The sequence below is a fragment of the Mirounga angustirostris genome, unplaced genomic scaffold, assembly GCF_029215605.1.
Source record: "Mirounga angustirostris isolate CCGP_5_RB_7025 unplaced genomic scaffold, mMirAng1.0.hap1 SCAF_8, whole genome shotgun sequence".
Lineage (NCBI taxonomy): Eukaryota > Metazoa > Chordata > Mammalia > Carnivora > Phocidae > Mirounga > Mirounga angustirostris.
The window spans coordinates 63,120,175-63,146,155 of record NW_026991716.1 but is presented as its reverse complement, the minus strand read 5'-3'; the positions used below and the strand labels follow the sequence as shown (position 1 = coordinate 63,146,155).

The following is a 25,981-nucleotide window of genomic DNA, read 5'->3' as shown; positions in this document are numbered from 1 at the left end:
TGGGTATTTCTTTCTTTTGTGTGTGTGTTGGAGCTGAATTATCAGGAGTACGGACTCAACGTTCCAGTTTACAGGCAGCGCCTACCTCCTGTCATGACATCTTATCTGTTATACTGCAAACTCCACAAGGACTAAGTCATTATTTTATTAATCTCTGAACGTCCATAGTGCCTGGCACACATTAAGGGCTCAATAATTGTCTGCTGGATAAATGAATGAATGAACGAACAAACTGTGATTTCTAGAATTGATCACCAGGTGATTTACTAAGGGCCCAGTATATGCCTCCCGCTGGGCTAAGTGTGCTGTGGGCATATAAACAAATGTTTAAGACTCTCTCCTTGTGTTTTAAAAACTCTTCAAACACAAACACCGGTAATTTGTGCCCGAGAACGAAGCAAGACTCTTAAAACACTGAGATGACTGAGCATTCTGGCTTCAAGGTAACACAATCAAACGTGGCTGCAGTAACATATCGAGCTCATTTCTTAAGATGCTCACCAGAGAGACAGTGGGTATCTGGCGCGGTACAGAACACTAAGGAAGGCAAAGGCCCAGCCTGAGTCACGAGCAGGGGGAATAAACTTGCACCCGGGACACAACACAAGAGCCAACCACTCGTTTTTGAGTCTGATTCTCGGGCACAGTGGTACCAGGATTATGAGTGTCTCTGTGCTCTGTGGTAGCTCTCAGTGCTGTAGGAGGTCAGAGAAGGGGAAGGTCTTTTTTTGTGGGCCAGACAGTCGGGAAAAGTTTAACGGGGGAGAAAGACGGCTTCTTTTTGAAGGACAGTCGGGATTCGGAGAACAACCCAACAACAGCCGCAGCAATCATTCCAGTGACATCAGCGACAACCATTAACAGTTACGGGGCACCCGGTTAGCAGGTAGTAACTCATTCAGTCCTGGTGACAACCCTATGAAGCAAACACTAACATTATCCCCACTTTTACAGATGAGGAAACTGAGATACCGCATGCTGTAGATGGAGGCTTTTAATGTCTGATTTATATCCTTAAATAAAAATCTACACTAACAGCAAAAGTCCAGTTATCCATGAAAAATGAATTAGAGCTATGAGAGTCCCGAGTTTTCTCTACAACAGAGAAGTTACTCTCAGATAATTTTTTTTTTTTAAAGATTTTTTATTTATTTATCTGAGAGAGAGAATGGGAGACAGAGAGCATGAGAGGGGGGAGGGTCAGAGGGAGAAGCAGACTCCCCGCTGAGCAGGGAGCCCGATGCGGGACTCGATCCTGGGACTCCAGGATCATGACCTGAGCCGAAGGCAGTTGCTTAACCAACTGAGCCACCCAGGCGCCCTCTCAGATAGTTTTTATGCCCATCCCTTCACAACAAATCACGTTTCTATTGCTTACCGTGTTTGGAGACTTTTAATTCTACACAACATGTCTAGATGACCAGCAGAATATTGTTCTATGACATCTTTTACATCATATGGGCGTAATGTTTCCTTAAACTTCCGTTTTGCAACATGAAATTTCATAATCCTGTAAGAGCAACATATTCCATATTAATCTCCACAACTTTGCTAAAAGAAGTTACCCAAATAGCTTGCTAGTAAATATGAGAACTCTGGGGGAAAAAAGAAGTCATGCATCAAATTATTTTAGGTTCCTCCAGAAATGCAACATAAAAGCCCAAGATTATAGTGGGCAATTTAAGAACATCTCATGGGAGGCACACACTGAGAGTAGAAAAACACACAAAAGAGACTTAATACTAAGTGTTATACCTTTTTACTGTTCACTGAAACCCTGAATTAAAATCAAAGTCAAAATGCAGTTCTGCCTTTTCGATGTGACCCTCAGAAGTTTAAGAAATAACACCTAGTGACTGCATCCCTTAAAAAATATAAAAATTGTTAAAACAGTCTTTTATGTAACTATGAAATTTCAGATGCAGATGTGTCTGCAAAACTCTCTTAGTCTCTCTAGAAAAATGTACATTTGTATAGAAATTTATGAAAATTCTGTTTCATAAATTACTTTTGCAGGATACTGCTCGATTAGGTAGCCACGTTCCTTTTGTTTCAAATGTAACACACTCATTCACTAGGCTTGGATATCTAAGATTTCAGAACCAGAGATCTCTTTTATTACAATGCTTCCCCCGACATGGACCTCATGCTTTTTTTTTTTTTAAGATTTTATTTATTTGAGAGAAAGAGAGAGCGAGAGAGATTGAGTTTGAGCATAAGCAGGGGGGAGGGGCTGAGGGAGAGGGAGAAGCAGGCTCCCTGCTCAGCAGGGAGCCCTGATACCCCTGATACCCGATGCCCAGAGCTCCATTCTAGGACCCTGGGACCTGAGCCAAAGGCAGATGCTTAACCGACTGAACCACCCAGGCACCCTGGATCTCATGTTTTAAAAGAATATTTCATCAATAAATCCCATGATGCCATAAATAGCTAAGTTGCCTAAGATAAACAGTTACTGTAATAACCTGATATTATTCCCGAAGAAAGCAAAGAAGCATAACATTTTAATGAGTCTGTGCAGTCTTAGTGCAGGTAAATGTTAAGCCTGACAGTGTTTTTTCAACTCTTAAACGGCTCATAGATCCCCGTTATCATACTCATGGATCCCAGGCTGGGATTCAGTCAATTAGGTTCTGCAAACCACAATTTGGTGTCCCTTGGTGGAAAGTGGGAAGATGAGGTATAAATGTAGAAAATACTCACTACCTATCCTGATAGCTGATTGCAAGGAATCCAAATTGTCTTATTGGTTAAGAAGCCCCAAACTCTATCTTGTAATTGTATTATTAACTTCAAATTAACTGTATCCTAATTATTTTGGAATCATTTATCTATAACATTCTTACTCCCTCTCTCTACCATATTTTCTCCACCAATCTCTTCTTTGTTCAGGATAAATTTTTTTGGTCTGTTTTATTGTTTGTTTTTGTTTGCAGAAAAACTGAAGCATTATTCAGAGGAAAGTAGAGGAAATCTGTTTTATTTTAGCCTCTTAGTATTTAGCTTTAGTTCCAAATTTGTTTATCAAATTTGTTTAGGGCTCAGTCTCCTATATTAAAAAAAAACAACTGCGAAAACTAGTGAAATAGCTACCCTGTGAAATTTTTGGCCCCGAGTAATTATTATTATTATTTTTTAAAGATTCTTTCTTTATTTATTTTTTATTAGAGAGAGAAAGAGTACAAGCAGGGGTAGCGGCAGGCAGAGGGAGAGGGAGAAGCAGACTTCCCGCTGAGCAGAGAGCCTGATGCGGGGCTCGATCCCAGGACCCTGGGATCACGACCTGAGCCGAAGGCAGACGCTTAACTGTCTGAGCCACCCAGGCACCCTAGTAATTATTATTATTATTTTAAAAAAGATTTTATTTATTTATTTGGCAGAGAGAAACAGCGAGAGAGGGAACACAAGCAGGGGGAGTGGGAGAGGGAGAAGCAGGCTTCCCGCAGAGCAGGGAGCCCGATGCGGGGCTCGATCCCAGGACCCTGGGATCATGACCTGAGCCGAAGGCAGATGCTTAATGACTGAGCCACGAAGGTGCCCCCCCAGCAATTATTTTTTAAATCTCTGTTTCCCCACACTAAATTGTCAGCTACATGAAAGCAGGGTGGGCCTCTTTTATTCAACAGGCGGTGCTTAATAAATGTTAGCTCTTGTTACTACTGCTACTTCTACCCGGTTACTATCACCATTCTTCTTCAACACTGAGTACTCAGAGCTGAGCACACTTCCCGATACGCAGTGGAAAGAAACATTTGTTGAATAAGAGAAGGCAGGAAAGAAAAAGAAAAGATCCGCTCATCTAGGTAATATTAAGAATAAAACCAGAAGAAAAGCTAATCCACAGCCTAGGCCCTCTTTACTTAACCTTCAGAGTAGCTAATGGTGCCTGGGTGGGTGGGGGAAAAAGGAAAAAAAATCATCTTTATACTTCCCTAGGTGGTTTTTACTTGTTGTTGTTTGTGTTTCCAATAATATTACCATTTGTTATGTGAAGTACCTTCTTTTTTTGTTTTAAAGATTTTTATTTATTTATTTGAGAGAGAGAGAGCAAGAGAGACAGCGTGAGTAGGTGGAGGGGCAGAGGGAGAAGCAGGCTTCCTGTGGAGCAGGGAGCCCGATGCGGGGCTCGATCCCAGGACCCTAGGACCATGCCCTGAGCCGAAGGCAGATGCTTAACCGACTGAGCCACCCAAATGCCCCGTTATGTGAAGTACTTTAGATGTCTTATCTTCAACAGCACTTAAGACAGTCTTATTTCCCTTTCATATTTGGGGAAACTGAGATTCAAAGAACCTATGTGACTTGCCCCCACACAAGCAACCAGTGCGACGCAAAGCCAGGATCCCACCCAGATCTGTCTGGTTCTCACTCTCACATCACCTCCTGGTTTCCCATGGCATCAATTCTTCAGATGTTGAAAAGATTGGTTGGGATCTTCGGCAGTTTTTTTTTCCTTGGCTATGGTGGTAGAAAACACGCTACATGCAGCGGGACGAGCTTTGGCATGAGTTAGTGTATTCCCATTGGCTGTAGCTCAGGCATTTGTGGTCTGTGGCATGGCTGCCCAGCGGTGGACCCACATACCTCCAAACTGAATGACCTGTTTTGTCCTCATGGGGGCCTGCCCTTGTTTCTTGCAGGGAGTTGTGTGAATTCTCTATGGCAATTTGTCTCAAGAGTTGCATGTTGCTTTTCTCTTTTTCCTTTCACCAGTACTTTAACAGAAAAACAATTTGAAGGCATTCAATAGACAGTATTATACTCTGGTCCATACTCAGTCATATTTTAAGCAGACCATAGCTGATTTCATTTTTTTTTTTTAAAGATTTTATTTATTTATTTGACAGAGAGAGACACAGCGAGAGAGGGAACACAAGCAGGGGGAGCGGGAGAGGGAGAAGCAGGCTTCCTGCTGAGCAGGGAGCCTGATGCGGGACTCAATCCTAGGACCCTGGGACCATGACCTGAGCCGAAGGCGACGCTTAACGACTGAGCCACCCAGGCGCCCCCATAGATAATTTCATTTTATTTGCATAGTTTACCATTTATGAACTAGGCAAATTAAAGGAAAATCCATTTTTTAGAATTTTGATCAATATTTATAATTTTGATTTGTACTGTTTGCCAATTTCCATGGTACAAATACTCCTACCATACTTCATATTTCAAGCTATCAATGTGACATCACTGAGCAAGAAGTTGGGAAGAGATGTGCAATATTATATCATTAGGTAGTATACCATACAGATACAATAGATGTGTACAACTCAAGAATATAGAGAGTAATATGTAGTAAAGTGATTAGGAAGTAGTGAGTGTTGAATATGTATTGCCTTTGTTTTTAATATAACTCATTTTATTGTGAGTTTATACAATTTAATTTTTAATAATGGCTGTATTTAACAAGCAGCAAAATTCCCAAAAATGTAACATTCAGCTCCTGAGAGTCAGTACAAGCTGGCTCCAGCCCATCCCTGCATATACTCCTCTTTTTCAAATAACTAAAATGGTATTATTAATCCAATTTTTAATTGATTTCCTACCATGAAAGTAGGAAAGTCTATAAGTAAAGCAATGGAGGGAAAGCAATACCCCCACGGGGTGATACAATGTGTAGGAATAAATGGTAAGCCTATTAAGAACTTTAATATTGATTCAGCCTTGCATACCTATCATCATGTGGCCATACCCAAACACCATAGAAGACAATCAGTTTCCCACTGAGGACTGCTAGTTGCTAAGCATTTAGCGGGACATTACTGAGTGTAAAAAAAACCATTTTTCCTATTAAGGATTAAGTTTTCTAAGGACAACAAATATGTTTTCTTTTTTAAAAAATATTTTATTTTATTTTAGTTTTTTAAGTAACCTCTACACTCAACATGGGGCTTGCACCCACAACCCCAAGATCAGGAGTGGCAGGCTCCACTGGCGCCCCCGGACAACAAATAGATTTGCCTTAACTGTCTTTGTTGTAGGTTGAAAATGGAAACATTGAAGAGGTCGGAGGTGAGATAAGAAAATTCTAAATCGGGCAATATGTTTTATAAATCTAGAGGGAATGTTTAATAACAAAAGTATTTTTGAAACCAGTAATTTATATAAAGGATGACGACAGTCATTTTGCCTTTGCCAAGGACAGACCAAGCATGTACTAAGAGCGCTCAAGCTGTCCCCTCCTTTCTATTTGCAATACTATAGCCTTAGAAAGAATTAATCTTCCAAAGTGAAAGTGAGACCACATTGCCCCCCTTCCTAAGATCCTTCATTGGTTTTCCATGGCCCCTCAAGTAAACATCAAATTCCTTAGTATATCGTATAAGGCTGTTTATGGACTGGCCTCTACCTCTCTCACTTTCCAGTCTGTGTTTGGAACTTGAGGTTCCAGCAACAACAACAAAGTATTTGCAGGTCCACAAAACACCATTCAGTAAATCATGTACTTCAATTATTTGCATATTCTATTTCCTCTTCCCGAAATCCTATGATATCTTTAAGACTCAGCTCTAAAGTCACTTCTTTTATGGAAATTTCTGTGATTCTTCCAAAGTAGTTAGTCACTTGCATATCAACCTCTATCTTAGTACTTAGCATACCACACTGTAATTATTTGCTTATATATCCGCCTCCTTCTCCAGACTGTATGAGGTCCTTGAATGCAGGGCTATGTCCTCGCCCCTTGATAATCCAACACTTGGTGCAGAGTTTAATGAACACGAGAGGTTTGTCTAGAAGCGCTACCAAGGAGACTGGGTGGGCAACCTGAGGGAAGAGGGTAATGGATGGGGACTTCCCACCTTCTCTTTCCAGATGCTCATCTCTATTCATTCCTCTGCATGCAGCCTGCACTCCAGCCGTCCTGGATTTTTTTTGTCACCAAAGTGCTCATTTCTCAGGATTCTGTCTTCACACTCTACCTAAAATGCCAGCAGTTCTGTATTCAGGCCAAGCGTTGACTTCTCTAGGAACTCTTTCCTGATCACCTTCACAGGGGTAGATGGTCTTGCTTTGTGCCCTCCAGTGCACTGTCATGTAGGTAAATTTGAGGCACTGTACCTCACCCGCTGGACTTTAGCAATGTCCAGGGCTGTGGTTTTTACCCTAGCATCGTGCACAATCTTGGGCAAGTATTAGAAGTTCAATAAATGCCTGCTGAGGAATTGAATGGGGATTAGTTACTCTCCAGTCACTTCAAGTTGTTTATGTTCTTTTGTGGCAAGGCAAGCTAGTATAGAGGTCTTCTTAAAAGAGTGCCTTAGAATAGGTTGGAGTTCTTCATTTCACAGAGCATAAATCCAGAATGATTCAAAGTGTAGACAAGGGGCAGACAGTTTTTTGTGTAAAGGGCCAGATAGTAAGTATTTTATGCTTCATGGCTTGTCTGGTTTCTCTTGAAACCATTCAACTTTGCATTGTAGCACGAGAGCCCCCCCAGACTCTGCATAAACAAGTAAGTGTAGGTGTGTTCTAATAAAACTTTATTTACAAAACCAAGTATTGGGTTGGATTTGGGCCCCCCGCTATAGTTTGCTGCCCCATGGTCTAGATAAGAGTGATGAGGAAATGCCTTCAGGCCAGGAGTAAACAACGGCTCATGAACTGGCTTGGGGAAAGGAAGCAAAAGCCTTTGGTGGCCTTCTACATACTTCTAAATAAGTTTAATATGATCTATATATTGCCTGGTAGAAAGGAGTGTTTAAGCAAGTCATTTTAGAGTAAAATTAGGACCTTCAAGAAACATTTAACAATTGGGGCGCCTGAATGGCTCAGTTGATTAAGCATCCAACTCTTTGGTTTTGGCTCAGGTCATGATGATCTCAGGGTCTTGAGATCAAGCCCCAAGTTATCAGGCTCTGCGCTCAGCAGGGAGTCTGCTTGGGATTCCTCTCCCTCTCCCTCTGCCCTTCCCCCACTCTCGCTTTCTTTCTAAAATAAATAATTAATAAATAAATAAATAATTAAATAAATAAATTTTAAAACGACTTAAAAAAAGAAACAGTTAACAATTAAGATGATAATGCCAAGTAGTACTTTATAGTATCACCCTATGAGAGGGGTAGTACTGTCATCCCCATGTTGTAGATAAGGAAACTGAGGCATAGAGAGGTTAAATACCTAGCCTGAGGTTAGATAGTTAGTAAATGTGGAATTGGGACTTGAACCAGTTTGGCTCTAGTGTTGAGCTCTTAATCACAATATTGTACTATTGTCTTAATATTGAGATCTTATATATATAGTTTTAAGATTTTATTTATTTATTGGAGAGAGAGAAAGAGAGCGAGCATGAGCACGAGTTGGGGGGGAGGGGCAAGGGAGAGGGAGAAGCCGACTCCCCACCTGGGCAGGGAGCCGGACACCCAGATCCATCCCAGGACCCTGAGATCATGACCTGAGCGGAAGGCAGATGCTTAACTGAGACTGAGCCACCCAGGCGTCCAGATCTTATATATATATATATATATTTTTTTTTGAAGATTTTATTTATTTTTGACAGAGAGAGAGAGCACAAGCAGGGGAAGCAGCAGGCAGAAGGAGAGGGAGAAGCAGGCTCCCTGCTCAGCAGGGAGCCCGAGTCGGCGATCGATCCCAGGACCCTGGGATCATGCCCCAGCGGAAGGCAGACGCTTAACCATCTGAGCCACCCAGGCGACCCCCAGATCTTTTATTTTAACACAAAATAACAACAAAAAAGATACTTTGATATACCACAAGCTCAAAAAATAATTTTCACTCACATATGTTTGGCACACAGGTTCTCAATAAAGCTGCCAAGTGAATGGCCTGTTCTTACTGGTGTCGTTGGGTGGTCCTTTGGAGGACCAAAAAAAGGCTGAGGAGTAAGTTCCGCTCTCACTGGCTTCTTTTTTCCATGAGCGTAAACTGCACCACCGGAACCAAGACAGCAGCGAAGAGCGAAAGCTCTTAAAGTTCGCTTCCTCCGATGCTGTGGAGAACCAAGAGGCGAGCTGGGAGTCTAAGAGAAGGAAACCTCTTGCACAAAGCTGACATGCCCCGCAGTACCACTAGAGGGGGGAAAAGATTCATCAACAAACCCAATCAACTGGCACCTCCTGTTGAAACCGAAGGAAGTCTACTCATAGAATTTTCTAAGCACGAAGAAATAACTAAAGCAAAGTTAAACTCCGGGTAGAATATATCTATATATACACACAAACACATGTGCACTTATAAGGAAATGTAGGTGCATTTGTTGTGCTGCCATGAGTTATAAAATCTTGCAAAAGTCTTGTTCCAGCCGTCTAAATCAGGGTAACGACATTGCATATGAATATGCAGAGATACAAGAACGATTAGAAGACGAGCGGCAGCGACTGCGGCCGCCTCGGAACAGATGGACGAGCCCGGCCCGCAGCCAAAGCGCGGGCCGGGCGGACAGGGCTCAGCCGACTGTGAACTGCAGAGGCAGCTTGACTGGCTGGGACAGCAGTACTTCCCAAGCTTGGCTGCTCCCGGGAACCGCACAAGATGCCGATGCCTCGGTGCCCCGTCCGTCTTCGCTGATCCGGGGTGTGGTCCCAGAGATTTTGTTAAACCCTTCAGGTCATTCCACGGAGTAGCCCAGGTTGAGAACTTCTGAAACGGAGGTGGGAAGGGAGAGGGGGCAGAATGATCTCCAAGCTCCCCGCCGCCATGCAAAGAGGTGACGGTGGGTTGTGCTAAGTCTTCGTCACCCATGTCATACCCACAAGGCAGAGTGCCAGTGTGCTTTGGTGGCAGGCCTCCAATCCGAACCTGAGTGTTTCCCGACCCCCTTCCCTGAGTGACTCGGAAGTTTCATGCAAGGAGGAGTTAGTAAGTTTCGTTCGTTTTTTAAAGGACTTCCTCCGAAGGGAAAGGGAGTGCGGGGTGACGGATTCATTTTCTTTCAGTAAGTATTCATCGAGTGCCTACCAGGCTGTTGTGCTGGGTTCTGTGCTAGGCGCTGGGGAGCACTGACTCCGCTGAAAGGGAGCCGGCAGCGGTGAAGGAGCCTCTAGTGATTACTTGTCTCCAGTTTCTTCCTCTCTCCAGTCCTCGTGGAAGGCAGCAGTCACTGGGGCCAGGAGCTCCGACAGGATCCAAGAGCCTCATTTGCTCTTTAGATGAGCTCCGTATGGCCGCTTCCCTAAGCGATGCCACAGGCGAGTCTGACGCGTGGGACTCAAGAACTCGCTCCTGGATTCTTTCGCTCACCTATCAGAAGTTTATTGAGTGCCCACCACATGCCAGGCTCTGTGCCTGAGGCCAGGGATCCGGCCATGAAGAAATAAACCCTGTTGCTTGAGCCCTTCTCGTCTGGTAGGGCAGAAGGTGTGTGAGTGGAAGGGGTGGGAAGCTCAGGCCAGTGGGAGTGCGGAAGAGAAGCGTTTAACCCAGATTGGTATGAATGATAGGAAACAATATCTGGAGAGGACAGTCCTTTACCCTCTGCACCCCCACCTCTGGGGATTATATCACCAAATTTGTCCAGGCTGCAGAAATGGTCCCTTATGTTCCCAGATCATGTTTTTGGTGTGGATGTGTGTTTCTCCCTCTGACCCCTTTTCTTCCATTTGTTGGCCAGTTGGGTTGATTTACTCTCCTGACATGCGTTCCATAACCTCCTCCTTCCCAGGATGGAAAATTCTACCTCCTGACTTCTGACTCTCTGCAAGAAACACAACATCTATCTGCCTTAAAAGCAAGAGCCCTCGGGCTCATTCTTGAAGTGATCCAGGGCATTTGGATTACCAAAACTTCCCCAAGGCAGCCCTCTTTTGCCTTTTTCAGAGATTGGTCAGGGGATGGTGCTGATCATGGAGCAAACTTGTCAGACAACTAAGACTGTGGAACTTGATATTTGGGGTCACCATTAAAGGCATATGTGTTACTTGTTTGGATGATTTATTAATGTTACTTCTCTGTTAAGACATAAACAGGACTCAGTAATGCAGATTTGCATTTGTGTATACAGTATTTAAACTCTGAAAACCCTTCAAAACTAGTTATAGAATTATACATCCAAGACTCCTTTGCCTTTCTTGCATCTTACATTGGGCTACTAGCCAGTGACTAAGGAGACCCCGGAGTTCCTGGATGCACTGACCAATCTCATTTTCTGCCTTTCAGTTCTTGCTGGAGATGTGTAAATTAGCACCCCTTGTACACAGTCCATTAGATGCCTTATGGTAGTAAGCTCCCACCTGGCTGACTTAGGGAACAGGACCAGTTCTCTGGCCACAACTGTTGGCACATGGATGTTGTTCTTCTAATACATGTTATTATTGTGTTTTGTATTCAGGAGTTGGTAAGCTCTCCTACGCTTTTTTTTTTTTTTTTTTTTTAAGGGAATAAGAATAGTAGAACCCAAGCAAGAACTTCTGGATTCAAGCAAGTCTGCAAATGGTTAACTCTCCTCTTAGGATTTTGTGAGCATTGATCCAGTAACTAAATTTGGGGATTTTGTTTTCCTAGAAGTATAAAATTCTGCATAAGCTTTTAAAGTATGAAATGAAGAAGTAAATAAATAAAGTGCCCATACCTATTGATTGCTCTTGAATATTTTTAGTCATAGCAATGAATAGGAGTTTCAGTTTAAATTATAACCAAATAAACGGTTAGAAATTAGATGCTGCGAAGTGTGTCTTCCGTGAAAACACTAGTTTAATGCAGCCTCAGAGCAAAATGTGGCCACAAACAATTATCTTCAAAACAGAAACAAGCAAAAAAGAATATTCCTTTAAAAATATGTGTTAAATGATCCATAAAATGTTCTTCTAGCAGCATCCTTTACTGTAACATGCCAGAGACTTGGCTGTCAAGAATGTCTTAACAGTGACTTGCAAACAAAGACTCATCACCTCTGCTAAAATAGCAGAGACGCTATCAGCAAAATTAAGAACGGGTGATGATTAAACAGCTTGTAGGTTTAACAAAAACCCACAACGGCAAACATGTGCCTCTGCTTCTCTGTTTGCGGAGTATTCTTGTCTCAAGTATGGAGTGAGATTTAAGAAGGATTCAGAGTTGAGAATGCATTTTAGGGGACTGTCCAGGCAATGGTCCCGCATGTGCCCTTCAGAATAGGAAGAACACAAGGGCCAGAAGACTGGAAATTCTTGTCGCCCAAAGCAGGGTTACAGCAAGGGCTGATTTGCATACCCGCCTGAGAAACTCTGACAAGTCATCATGGTTCTTCTTTTTGCTGATCAGATCTGAGCAATTTTAGAAGAGTTGATGAGCCTTTGCTAGTTGCAAAGACATTCTTGACATTTTATCTATGTTCTTAGTAGAGTGAAAGATTCTGATAATTTAGAAGAATGTTCTGTTTACCATCTGGCTTCAAACCCTTTTGCCTCTATTGAGTTTTTCTCCAAAGTCACTGACGACCCCCTAGTTGCCAATGCCAAAGGACCTTCTCACACTTTACCTTCTTGACCTCTTAGCAGCCCTGAACACAGGGGAGCGCGCCTCGGGCTCAGAGCGCTGTCTGCTGGCCCCTCCTCCGCCACGCCCCGCGGTTTTCCGTTGGTCTGGAAGGGGCGTTAGTCTCCAGAGCTTTCTTCCTTTTGCAGCTCCCTACAGGACTGTGAGCCTCAAATCCTGCAGTGACCGTCTTCTGTCTTCACTCCCACACCCCGCCTTGGGGTGATGCTTCTGCAAAGCATCTATGTCTGTGCGGATGACTACCAAGTTAGTCCCCATTCCAGATTTTTCTCCTGGGCTTCTGAAGCAGGGCCCCACCTGCCTGCTGGGCCCCACACTGTGGCCCCACAAACTCACCAGCTGCAACAACGCACCCACTTCCCACAAGCCAGCCTCTGCGTGACCAGCTCCCCCCAGAGGTCCCATCCTGATTCCTCCTGCTCGTTCACTCTGTCTTCTCTGACCTGCAAATACCCAAATCCTAGCACTTTCTCATGTCTGAAGAGCTCCAAAATCTGTCCTTCGGGACTCTTCATCACCACTGGCTGGCCCCCGGCAGAGCCAGGTATGGTAAGAACAACGGTTCCCTCTTTCCAATCCATTCCTTTAAGTTAGTCATTGTCCTAAGTATTAGAATAAAGCACCAGTCTGACAGATTTACTTCTTACTTAGCCTCCACGCCTTCCTGCTTGTTGTGAAGGTTCTTGCTCCTCCCTTGAGTCTGACCTCTCCTCCCCATGTTCTCTACCCCCAGCAGCACAGATACTTTCTGATACGGTCTTCAGATCTGGTTCTCAGCAACTGCAGTTCCCTCTGCCTAAACTCACACCCCTTTCAGTAACCTGGCTGGTACCTACAAAGCCACCAGATCTCTGCTAGGATGCCCCTTCTTCCAGAAAGCCTTCCTGTATGCCATCTCCCACATTAAGTGCCGACTTTCTATCTGCTATCTCTGCTAGGATGCCCCTTCTTCCAGAAAGCCTTCCCGTATGCCATCTCCCACATTAAGTGCTGACTTTCTATCTGCTATCTCTGCTAGGATGCCCCTTCTTCCAGAAAGCCTTCCTGTATGCCATCTCCCACATTAGGTGCCGACTTTCTATCTGCTCAAATAGCCCGGACTTCTATTATTGTAGTGATCTGTTGCTCTGCCTCATAATTGACCCTGTTTTTTTCTGGCAGCCCTTCAAGATTCTAAGCAGGGATCCATCTTTCTTGTTAATGTCTACTCTGGTGTCTGGTGCAGAGTAGAAGTTCTATATTTTTTGTTTTTGGTTTTTTCGTTTGTTTGTTTGTTTTTAGAGTGCACGAACTGATTCTTTGGGAGGAACCAAAGAGTTTATAGCCAGGCCTCTGTGTGGGTTGGTGGCGGGGAGCGGAGAGGAGAGGTAACTTCTCCCTTTCATAGTCCTTTCCTTGGGAGGATACCTGGGAAGACAGCAAGCTCAGCCCGAGGAGGAAGGGGGAGAAATCTTCCCGGGACATTGCCTTGTGGTTGGGTGGAAAAATTGCTCTTCCTGCCCTGAGTGGTGCTGCTCTGAGTGATTCCTCAGCACAGGTGGTGAGGACATGACTTCAAGGGGTAATAGCAAGTGCTTCCTTGGGGAGGGGGTGCAGTCAGGCAAGGCCACAAACTTTTGGAAGTTGGGAGCACCCCTCAGAAGAGAGAAAGAAGCGCTCCTCTCCCATGAGATACCACGGGAGTCAGTGGGGCTCAGAAAGGAGAGGGTCTGGCCTGAGCAGAGGAAGGGCAGGGTAGGCAGCATGCTGGGAAGGCAGTAAGGAGCCCAGAGACCTGGAGGTTATAAGAGCTAGCATTTATGTAGTGCTTAGCACGTGCTCAGCACTGTTCTAAGATCTCTGCAAAAGTTAATTCAATCAATCCTCACCAGAGCCCTACAAAGTCAATCCCATTCCTCTCCTCACTTCACCAATAAAGAATCGAGGCACGGAGAGGTGACATGGGTTGCCCAAGGTTGCCCAGAGGCTGTCATTTCTTGGATCACTTCTCTGAGCAGCTCTCAGGAGTGTGGCAGCTGGGGGTAGAGTTAGCTAATGGTGCCAAGATAAAGGCTGCAGCTTCACCTAAAGAATTCTTTATTCATTTGATTTTCTAGAAGGCTGGTTTGGCCTGGGAAATAAAAGGTTGTGTAGCAGTGAAACATAGCAGGCATGGTGATTACGGCATCGATATGTTACGAGAAGTTAAGACCATGATACAATCAACTTCTCGGTCATTTCTGTTCAGAATGATGAGTAATCTCCATTGGGTTGTTTTGGTTATCTTTACAAGAAGAATAGGCTGGATGGTATTCTGATTCATTTCTTGACAACTGACAGAAATAGTTGTATAAAACAAGTTGACAAGAGAACAGTTGTTGTTGAGGATCTCATTAAGAATGGCCGTGATCTTAGATAGAGTAATTCTATGAAAAACTGCAGGTAGGAGGCAGGTGAGCTTTGCACTGCATCATTTTAACAGACAGAGCTCATTCTCCAATTGTGTAATAAATCCTTCACATGACACTTCTATGATGCCTTGGTATGCATATCTCAGAATTTATCTAGCCAGTTCAGTATAGGAAAACAAATACAAACATTTTTTATTTTTAAAAATTATTATTCTGAGAGCTAAAATAACGATAAGAAATAACAAGTGTTGGTGAGGGTGTGGACAGAAAGGAATTCTCATGCACTGTTGGTGGGCATGTAAATTGGTGCAGTGACTGTGAAAGACAGTATGGAGGCTTCTCAAAAAATTAAAAATAGAACTACCATATGATCCAGTAATTTTACTACTGGGTATTTACCCAAAGAAAATGAAACACTAATTTGAAGAGATACATGTACCCCTATGTTTATTGCAGCATTATTCACAATAGCCAAAATATGGAAGCAACCCACGTGCCCATCCATAGACAAATGGATAAAGAAGATGTGGGGTGTGTGTGTATATATATATATATACACACACATATACATACACACATATATACACATACATATATATATATATACACACATACATATATATATATCTTTGTATGGAATATTATGCAGCCACAAAAGGGATGATATCTTGCTATTTGTGACAGTATTAATGAATCTAGAGGGTATAGTGTTAAGTGAAATAAGTCAGACTGAGAAAGGCAAATACCTTACGATTTCACTCATATATGGAATCTAAAAAACAAAACAAATGAATAAACAAACAAGAAGCAGAATCAGACCTATAAATACAGAGCACAAATTGATGGTTGCCAGAGGTAAGTAGAGTTGGAGGCTGGGCTAAAAGAGTGAAGAGGAATGGGAGGTACAGCCTTCCAATTATGGAATGAATAAGTCACATGAATAAAATGCATAGGATGGGGAATATAGTTAATCAGACTGTAATAGTGTTGTATGGTGACAGACGGTAGCTACAGTTGGGGTGAGTGCAGCATAACATAGAGAGAAGTTGAATCACTATATTGTACACCTAAAAATAATGTAGTGTTGTGTGTCAACTATACTCAAATAAAAAAATTATTATAAAAAACATTATTCTGAAACTCTTTTATAAATATAGACTTGTATTGAGTATAACTTTAAACATCATTATTTATTTATTATGTATTACTTATTTATATTACTATTTTGAATTAATGAGCGTATATTAATTTTTGTGAGAAATATTGTGCAAGATTCTCACTTACGTAGTATTTACACAGTGCCAAGTACAAGCTTGAAAGGTAACAGTCAACGTTTTATATTGTGAGGGATCATATTTAAGGTAATTGATGGGTTTATTTTTAATCTGAAAATTTTGATATTGTGCCTGAGAAAGTATTTGTTAAACAGTGATAGGAAAACTGGTATCTTGCCAGGTGTTATCTGAATTGTTATTTCACATGTTAAAGCCCTAGCCCCTAGTACCTCAGAATGTAACTGTATTTGGAGACAGGGCTTTAAAAGAAGTGATTCAGTTGAAATAAGACCCTTAGAGTAGGGCCTAATCCAACCTGACTGGTGTTATTATAAGAAGAGGAGATGTAGACCCATATCTGTGGACACACGGAGGGAACACCACACGAGGACACAGAGAGAAGGTGGCCATCTGCAAGCTAAAGAGAGAGGCCTCAGAAGAAACAACACTGCTGACATCTTGACCTTGGACTTGTAGCCTCCAGGACTGGAGAAAGTAAATTTCTGTTGTTGAAACACCCAGTCTGTGGTATTTTGTTGTGGTGGCCCTAACAAATGAATATGCCATGATAAAATGAAAAGTGAGTGTGTAGAATGTTCAAGAGTTTATCAATTTGCTTGTCAATCTGTTTACTTCCCTGCTAATGTCATCTTTCTATTTATTTATTCATAAAAGATTTTATTTATTTATTTATTTGAGAGAGCATGCGGGCAGGAGGAGGGGAGGGGGAGGGGCAGAGGGAGAAGCAGACTCTGCATGCTCAATCCCAGGACCTGAGCCGAAGGCAGACGCTTAACCCACCGACCCACCCAGGTGCCCCTCATCTTTCTATTTAGAAACTAATTTGTATGAGTGAATGAAAAGAAAATTAACATTGTATTAAATCATTAACAAGATACAGAACTTTTGTTAAAAATAAGTGTACAATTTTCACTCCCAGTAATGAGTTTAAATCACATTTCCAGCAACTTTGTGCACTCCCACTAAATAATATTTTGAGAATAATCTGTGATAATCCTGGAGGAATTATACAATACTAAGTATTCTTCTGATTTTTAAGACATATTTTGGAAATGTCTAAGAATAGCCATTGTTCGTCACTATAAAAAGTGACGTCAGTCATTGAAAAAAAAGTCTCAAAGTGCATTTGGATAATATAATCCAGACAAGTTCAGACAGTGGCTTTAGTCATCCCAGAGAATCTTTACTCCCCAAAATAACTAGAAATTAGAAAATGGCAGATGCTTAGTAAATATTAATAGCCAAAGTAAGAGCTCCTATTTTGCTCTTTGGGGATGCAGTGGTTTTGTTTTCCATATTGTCATCCTTGCAGTGGAATACATATTTTCTGTTACACATCTTAATTTTAATTTGGCTCTTAGGAAAAACTATTGTTATTCTAAGAGCTACGGGAGGACAAAAGGCATATTCAACTATTCATATTAAGTAGTCAGAAGACCAAAAAATAACAAGGAAAATGCCAAAACAAAGTTGCTATTTTAGAGGTGAATGATAGATGGTTCACACTTGCAATCAGGAACGTAATATATATAAAATACCACTTCAGGTGAGCTGTAAGAAATGAGTATGTTCTGGCCAAAGACATTCCTGTCAACTGCTATGCAGTTTATTTATTTAATGGAACTCAAGAAAAGGACACTTTTGCATAAGATTTAGGGATTTACATCAGTAAACTCCTTTTCAGAACTGCCAATTGTACTGGTGGGTCTTTTAATCATGTATTTTTAGAAAGTAAGTAGTATCACGAGTCAAAGATTTCCAATGAAGTTATTAACTATTGAGTGTAACTACTGAATTTTTAGAGAATCCACGAATTTTAAGGGGAACTCAGAATCAGGATATGGGGGAGAAAAACATCGCCCTCGAGTGTCACAGAGGAGCAAGCCGAAAGCTTCAGAAATTCACAAAAAGGAGATACATGTAAATAATAAAGTCCTGTTAAAAATAAGAACCAAGAAAGAATTCTGAAAAGCAAGGGAATTCTGCAAAGGACTTTACAAAAATCAGGCAAGTTTCAAAAGGATGGTATAAAAGTAAATCTTAAGCTGCCGCTAAAGTGCTTAGCTAGCAGAATAAACCTATTTCGGTTTCTTTCTTGCAGCTCACAATTCTTTTTATAGGTTGTGAGGCAAAAGCAGAAAGCTTCCGAAGGTCTTGGGAAATGAACAAATTGGGTTAAGTACGACTTTTAGGAAACCTAATCTGTTTCCATTAGATAAGATTTTATGGTACTTGTTGCAAGTCAGACTAATCTGCGGATGAATTGTCCCACCTTCACTTTAGGGTCTTTGAGGGATATAATGAATGAATGTAAAGAATTTCAAGGTGACTTCTCCCCCAGCAATGTCCAATAGAACTTTCTGCAATGATGCAAAGGCACTGTGGCTTCTGTGCCCAGGATAGTAGACACTTGTGGCTACTGAGCACTTTAAATGTGGGTAGTGCCGCTGATGAACTGAATTTTAAGTTAAATTTAATTTAAATTAATTCAAATTTAACTAGCCTCATGTGGCCACTGGTCACCATATTAGACAATGCAGTTCTAGATCCTTTCTGTCCCTTTTAACTGAAGGCTTCAAGCATCATTTTACTACATACCCTTGGGTTTTCTGGGCTTAAATATTACCTAAGGCTTCTAGGCTCCCCAGGGGCGGGGTGATCATATAATTGTCCAAACTGGGATATTTTGAGAAAGACAGGGAGTATCAACAATGAACAATTATGATGAGACAAGAAGCATAATCTAGGATGGTCCAAGCCACATAAGAAGGTATGTTTCTCCACCCATAGGGTTTGTTGCTCAAGGGTTCTGTTGAGAAGTAACTGGGTTTTACTTCACTTCTTTTTAGGGTGCCATTACAGACAAGGTTTAAGTATCTTCTCGGGTACACATTTTCATCAACCATGATTTTCTTTGCCTTAACAAACATTTATCAAAATCTTTATAACTCATTTCTGCTTTCCCAGTGATTCCCAAACATCAAGTAAAGCAATGTCTAATGATACAAAATGACCAACTAAAAATAGAAGCAAATAATCAGTCAAGCTGATCTCTGAAATTAGACTAAGTATCTGGATAGCTAAGTTGGGTTGGATATTTTAAGTTTTCTTCTGGCTTTTTGGTAAGAGGCAGAGAGGGCCAAAAAGATCAGAGGTACTTCTTTGCAACAAAGTCACTCAGGGTTCATGGACAGATTAAAATTCTCCCAAAGGGATTAAACTAGGCAGGCTGAGTTTGCAGCAGTTTATTTAGTCCAGATCCTAAATTTTGGAGGGAGTGGATCCTGGAAACATAAAGGTAAGTTGCTTTGGGTACTCTTTTAGATTCTATTGGAAGAGGAAGCACATTAACATCAACTTTTAAATTGAGTATCTATTTAAAGCGTATTTCGAGCCCCAAGTCCCCTCCTTGCCTTATCTTGGTGGATGGCTGCCAATTGTATTTTCACCCCAGCAGAAGTCTGGGGTTTTGTTTTCTGGAGAGATCTCTGAAATGCAGGATGCTGGGCACATAACCTAACCCTAATCTTAACCCAAATCCTAATCCTAACCCTACTCCTAAACTCTAAATAACCCTCTGGAGAGGTCTCTGAAATGCAGGACACCAGGCACATACCCTAAGCCTAATCCTAACCCTAACCCAAGATCTGAGAAAAAAACCAAGATGTCGTATATATACACAATAGAATATTACTCAGCCGTAAAAAGAATGAAACCTTGCCGTTTGCAACAACATGAACATGGTTGGAGCTAGAGAGTATAAAGCTAGTTGAAATAAGTCAGTCAGAGAAAGACAAATACCATATGATTTCATTCATATGTAGAACTTAAGAAACAAAACAAACGATCATAGGGGAACAAGAGAAACAAACCAAGAAACAGACTCTTAACTGTAGAGAACAAACTGATGGTTACCAGGGGGGAAGTGGGTGGGGGGATGGGTGAAATAGGTGATGGGGATTAAGGAAGGCACTTGTGATGAGCACTGGTGTTATATAGAGGTTTTGAATCACTATATTGCACACCTGAAACTAATACTACATTGTATGGTAACTGACTGGAATTTAAATAAAAACTTAAAAAAACAAAAGATCAGTGCTTAGCATTACATTCAGCCAGAGAGGACCAAGTCACTGCAGAGGACTTTAGGTTTCCCCTTTTTAGAATTCAACCTGTTTTGAAATAACCTAGTGGGATTTTTCTTTGATGTAAGATACAGAACATGGATCAGAGCATCAAGTCATAAAAATAATTTTAAAAATCCAATTGCATCCATACACAAAATGTCCTCAAAGCCCACAGATTCTCATGACAAGCCACTTCGCGTGGAATCTCTCTGGCACGGCCTGGCATTTCGAATCCTGCCTCCTTTTATAACACACTTTGTGCCGAACAAGGTAGAGTTTTGTATTAAGAAAATATATTTCAGAATTTAATAGGCATGTGAATGAACAGGAGCAGAGAAACTATTATTTCAGGAGGCTTACCTGTAGGAAAAAGAACTTAGCAATGTAGTAATTCAAATAATCAGAGGTAGTTCTCTGGCTCATTTTGTCAAAGGTTTTCCACCAACCTGATAGCTCGAATGACAGTTTTAAGCGGTGGGGTGAGGTCTTCGACTGATACATCACACTGGCAACCCTTCTCATCATATACATCATCAGTGCCAAGCGCTGTGTCAGCTGGAAGAGAAAATTGTCAGTTACAGAACACCACCACCAGCAACTGGAAACATGTTTGTTGAATTGGTCTCACATAGCAACAGGGGGGATCTCAGAGACTAAGCTTGTAAATCAAGAGATGTGTAAGGTTAGCCAATTGTTTCCCCAATATTATTCCTTCTCCTTTTTTCTACAGCCTTATTAATTGTATGTGATTTGACGGATACCTTTCTGAGCTGTCTTCCACAGGGAAGATGGAGCTGTTAACACGCTGCCTTTCCAGTATTGGTGATGGATTTGTGTTGACCCACCCATGCTCTTTTGCCCAGTTCTTTTGAAACTAACTGCCAGCATTTAAATAACAGCTGTTTCCAGTTAGGCAAACAGTCTTTGGATACTTAACTAACTGGCCTTTGAACATAGAGCCTGAAGCCCATGACATTGACCCCATTAGCCCCATGCCCCAAACAAGAGTGGAGGCAGCCATGTCCAAGAGTACTTACTGCTTAACATTTACTGGACACAGGCAGCTCAGAAGAGAGCTTGCTTAAGATAGTATGGCCAAAGCTGAGCAGATTTTCAGATTGGACAATAAAATCGGTTCCTAATAAACCAAGGAAATTAATTTTTGGGTTAATTGCAAAGTTTGGAGAAGGGGGAAGGGTGATAATAAATACCAAATTAATAAAGATTTATAAAATTAATAAGGAATAAACTCATATCATTGCAGCTTTGTTTTTGGCAACAAGATATTGAAAACAAGTTAAAATTTCTGGAACGGGGGATGGATTAAATAAATACTGGTATGTTTATATAATGGAATATTAGGAAGCTATTAAAATGAGTTGAAGGCCAATGACTGAGAAACGTCACAATTTATTATTTTTTTTAAAAATCTATCTATCTGGGATAGATGTCTATCTGGGATTAGCAATAATTTTATTCTTTTTGCTTGGCTGTATGTTCTAAAATTCCTACAATGAATATGAATTACCTTGGTAATCAAGTAAATACAGTAATAAAAACACACTCATGAGAGATGAGGTATGTAGAGCCTCCAAATAGTGTTTGAGCCTCTTTCAATGTGGAGATATACTAAAGCACTAGCACTGCTTTTTGTTGTCTTTGCTTGGCCCAGTGTTCCTTGGCTAAGCCATGAAAAGAAGAGAATGTGTCATGAGTTGTCTTGGTTGGGTTCAAAATCCTGAAAGGCTATTAGAAGTCCATTCACTGAAGCCGTGCTTATATTTGGACTGCAGCTGGGGCGTCATTTAGTGAAGCTATTTACTGTGTGGTTGTTCAGTCTACTGTGTGCCAAGAGCGGAAGGAGTGGGATGGGAAGAGACGTAGATGGGTCTTCACAGCTCTGCTGCATGGTCCTTTGGGCCTTCTTACCCTCAAGCCTCGTAAGAGGGAGAGACGGGGCCACCACCTCACAGTGATGAAAATAACAGCAACCACTCACTGAAATTTATGCCAGGAAGGCATTTAAGGGGAGCTTCTGCCGATGTTAGTTTTCTTACTTAGAGCCACTCTACAAGTTAGTGGTGATATTATGCCTGGTTTTTAGAAGCCAAAACTGAGGCTCAGAGAAGGTAAGTATCTTACCTGAGGCCACACAGGTGGTCAGTGGAGCGAGTGAGTTGCAGAGCGTGTTACTAAAATCCAGTTCCCCGAGGCTCTTACATTGCATCACCCAGGGTCAGAATGCCTTCAGGGTTCAGCAGTGGCATGCAACGTGTCAGGAGAGAGCAGGGGAAAGGGCTGGCCGCGGGCGCTGCCTAGCCCTGCTGGGTATGTCCAGCTTCTCTCCAGAGAAGTCTGCCACCGTTTAAAGGAGAGTACACATGTTGACTCTGGCTGACACTTGGTTCTGACTCAGTGATGCGCTTGAGGGCAGCTGGCCCATTTCGCTTGATCACCTACACAACAGAGCCCTTTTAGTGCACAACATGCCGAAGGTTAGACGACATTCTTCCAGGAGCTGTTGGCAATTTCTTCCTCTGATTTGATCCTAACCTGGGCTTTCAGTTGGTGGAGTAGGAGGACTAGTATTGCCCTCAAATTCATGTCCACTTGGAACATCTGAATATGACCTTATTTGGAATAAGGGTCTTTGCAGATGTAATTAAGGTAAGGCTCAAGATGAGACCATACTGGATTAGGGTGGGGGCCCTCAATCCAATGCAAGTGTCCTTCTAAGATAGAAAAGGAGAAGGTATAGGAAACAAAGAGAAGATGGAAGTGGAGACTGGACTGATGCATCTACAAGGCAAGAACACCAAGAATTTTGGGCAACCACCAGAAGCTGAGAGAAGCATGGGATGCTTTCTCCCTCAGAGACTCCAGAAGGAGCCAATCCTGGTGACACCTGAAGACACCCTGATTTCTTGAACTGGGAGAGAATAAATTTCTGTTGTTTCAAGCCACCCAGTGGGTGGTCATCTGTTATGGCATTCCTAGGAAACGAACACAATTGGGAAAACTTCTCTCCATCATTTCCAAATCTTTACTCAAGGACAATAATGATGACGACAATAATAGTAATGAGTGCTTTCTGGGGAAATCTAATTATGTGCCAGGAACTTTAATTGCTTCAAGCCCCACAAGAGATATGTATTATCACCCCCTATTTTACAGATTATGAAAGTGAGGCACAGAAAGCTAAGAAACTTGCTCAAGGACAAATGAAGAGTAAGTGACAGAACCAGAATTTAAATCTAGGCCGTTGCTTTGGAGCTGCACTATTAAATTCTGCCGGACTCTGAGTCTCCCTTCTGCCTCCTTGCAGATTTGTCTTTCTTCTCCCTGTTGCCATTTGGATTCGCTTCTCTTGCATTACATTTGCATCCAGGTGGCTGTGCAGCTGCCTTCAGGGTCTCTGGTGAAGTGACCCCAAACACTGAGATAGAATCATATTCGGGGGGCGCCTGGGTGGCTCAGTCGGTTGGGCGTCTGCCTTCGGCTCAGGTCATGATCCCAAGGTCCTGGGATCGAGCCCCACATCGGGCTCCTGGCTCGGCGGGAGGCCTACTTCTCCCTCTCCATCTGCCTCTCTCCCTGCTCATGCACTCTCTCTCTCTCTCTTTATCTCTGTGTCTCAAATGAATGAATAAAATCTTAAAAAAAAAAAAAATCGTATTCGGGGGGAATGTGGTCACCATGGCCATGTGCTAAGCCAGTGCATACCCTAAAGGAGACCTGGAAATACACATACCCTGGAGTTGCGAGGGGTGTGTGTGTGGGGTGAGAGATGCAGGGGGCTCAAGTATAGGCTGGATGATCACCAGGTGCCATTATGGAACCCTCTGAGATACCCAGATGTTAGCTCCCTACAGGAAATATCAAATAATGCACTTATCAGGACTCCTGGTACAGAATTCACAAAAGTAATTTTTTAAAAAGATTTATTTGTTTATTTTAGAGAGCGAGAGAGCGAGAGCACAAAGGGGAAAGGCAGAAGAAGAGAGAATCTGAAGCAGACTCCACACTGAGTGCATGCCCGACATGGGGCTTGATCTCATGACCCTGAGATCATGACCTGAGCCAAAATCAAGAGTCAGATGCTTAACTGACTATGCCACCCAGGTCTCTGGTGCTGCCCTTCGGAAAAGAGGCATGTGACTACTTTCCCTCATCTGAATTCTAGTGAAAGGAACTTCAACTACAGTCCTATTTTTTTTTTTTTATCTCAGAAAACTGGGGAACACTGGAGAGTTTACAGGGAAGGCTTATCTACTTGAAAGTACCATATAAGCAACCGTAACACTATGATGTGTGTCCAAAACAATTGAATAGCATAAAATACAGGGTCCTTTAATTATGAAGTTAATGGAAAACTTTATCAGCAGGTGTGTACTGTCACAATAAGCACAAATGTAAAGATAGTGAAACCATAATGTTCACACTGACTGTCAGTGAAACTGGGAACATTCCAAATGATTATCAGACAGTTTCTTTCCAGCCTAGGGCTACTCTGCCTCACCCCTGTCCTTCCTGTACCCCAATAAGAGCTTCAGCCTAGCCATTCTGTTTAGGAACAGGCTGGACAGGAGATTGGAGTTAGTTACCAACTGTATTATATCCAAGTGCACCTTATTGTGGAATATTATTATACCATTAATAACTTGATTGTTGAAGGCATAAATTAAGTTCTCAGTCTTTAAAAAATATTTTTTGTGTGTTTGGTCAGAACAAATGAATAGGAAATACATCTTTGCTGGCACATATTGGAGCAAGGGCTGAGTTAGGAAATTTTTCTCCTTATTTCAAAGCCACAAAAATGGGGAAAATGCTGTCTTTCTCCTCCATAACTATCTTGAGATGTCCTTTTTCTTTCCAGGGAGGTTAATAACACATTAAATGTCTTTCACATGATTCCTAGAGGCTTAAAACCCTTAGTGAATTTTAAGACACCTGGGTGGGGCTACATTTTCAGCCAAGGGTGGCTCTCTGCCCTTGCATTTTGGGAGATGTGGGTTATGGGTATATAAGCTCATGTGAACATCGGTCTGCACAAAAGCTAATCACGAAAAGCAAGATGCCAACAGGGTGAGATGCTCCCCAAAGTCCTGCTCCCTGTGGACAATCCTGCCAGGTGTGGTGAGCCTGCCCCAGTGCAAGATCTGTGCCTGGAGAAAAAAGAAGCTTAAAATACAACCTTTACCTCTCCCAACCCTCTCCTGTTTCCTATTAATTAGCAGTATTCAAAACTTGCTTTCAAATACTTTGTTCTCCCACATTTTGGAAAATCTATTTCAGTGTTTGGAAAAGACCATGTGAACCTTAGATGATGAAGAGAGAGGAAGTAAAGAACATTCTGGAAACTTCTGCTATGTCCAAAGACCGTTTTTCTGTTCCTACTATGAAATTCTTTTTTTTTTTTTTTTAAAGATTTTATTTATTTATTTGACAGAGAGAGAGAGAGCGAGAGCAGGAACACAAGCAGGGGGAGTGGGAGAGGGAGAAGCAGGCTTCCTGCCGAGCAGGGAGCCCGATGTGGGAGTTGATCCCAGGACGCTGGGATCATGACCTGAGCCAAAGGCAGACGCTGAACGACTGAGCCACCCAGGCGCCCCCTACTATGAAATTCTGCCATCAAGATGCAGGTAGTTATGAAAAAATAAGTGGTTTCTAGTTCTTTCTCTTGATCATCTCTTACGGATTAGATTTCTTTCTATATTTCTTGATGAAATGATTACAATGGTTT

The 25,981-nt window shown here is 42.1% G+C and overlaps 1 protein-coding gene across 5 annotated transcripts in view; it reads right to left on the bottom strand.

The window, feature by feature from the left end:
* KCNQ5 (potassium voltage-gated channel subfamily Q member 5) overlaps positions 1-25,981 on the bottom strand; it is a 509,046-nt gene that overhangs the window by 7,707 nt on the left and 475,358 nt on the right. For all 5 annotated transcript variants that reach the window (XM_045867079.3, XM_045867078.3, XM_045867080.3 and 2 more), the window contains 2 exons: positions 20,685-20,793; positions 1,379-1,510 (listed from right to left, as the gene is read on the bottom strand). In XM_045867079.3, coding sequence (XP_045723035.1) covers positions 1,379-1,510; positions 20,685-20,793 — 241 coding nt within the window. The remainder of the gene's footprint in view (positions 1-1,378; positions 1,511-20,684; positions 20,794-25,981) is intronic.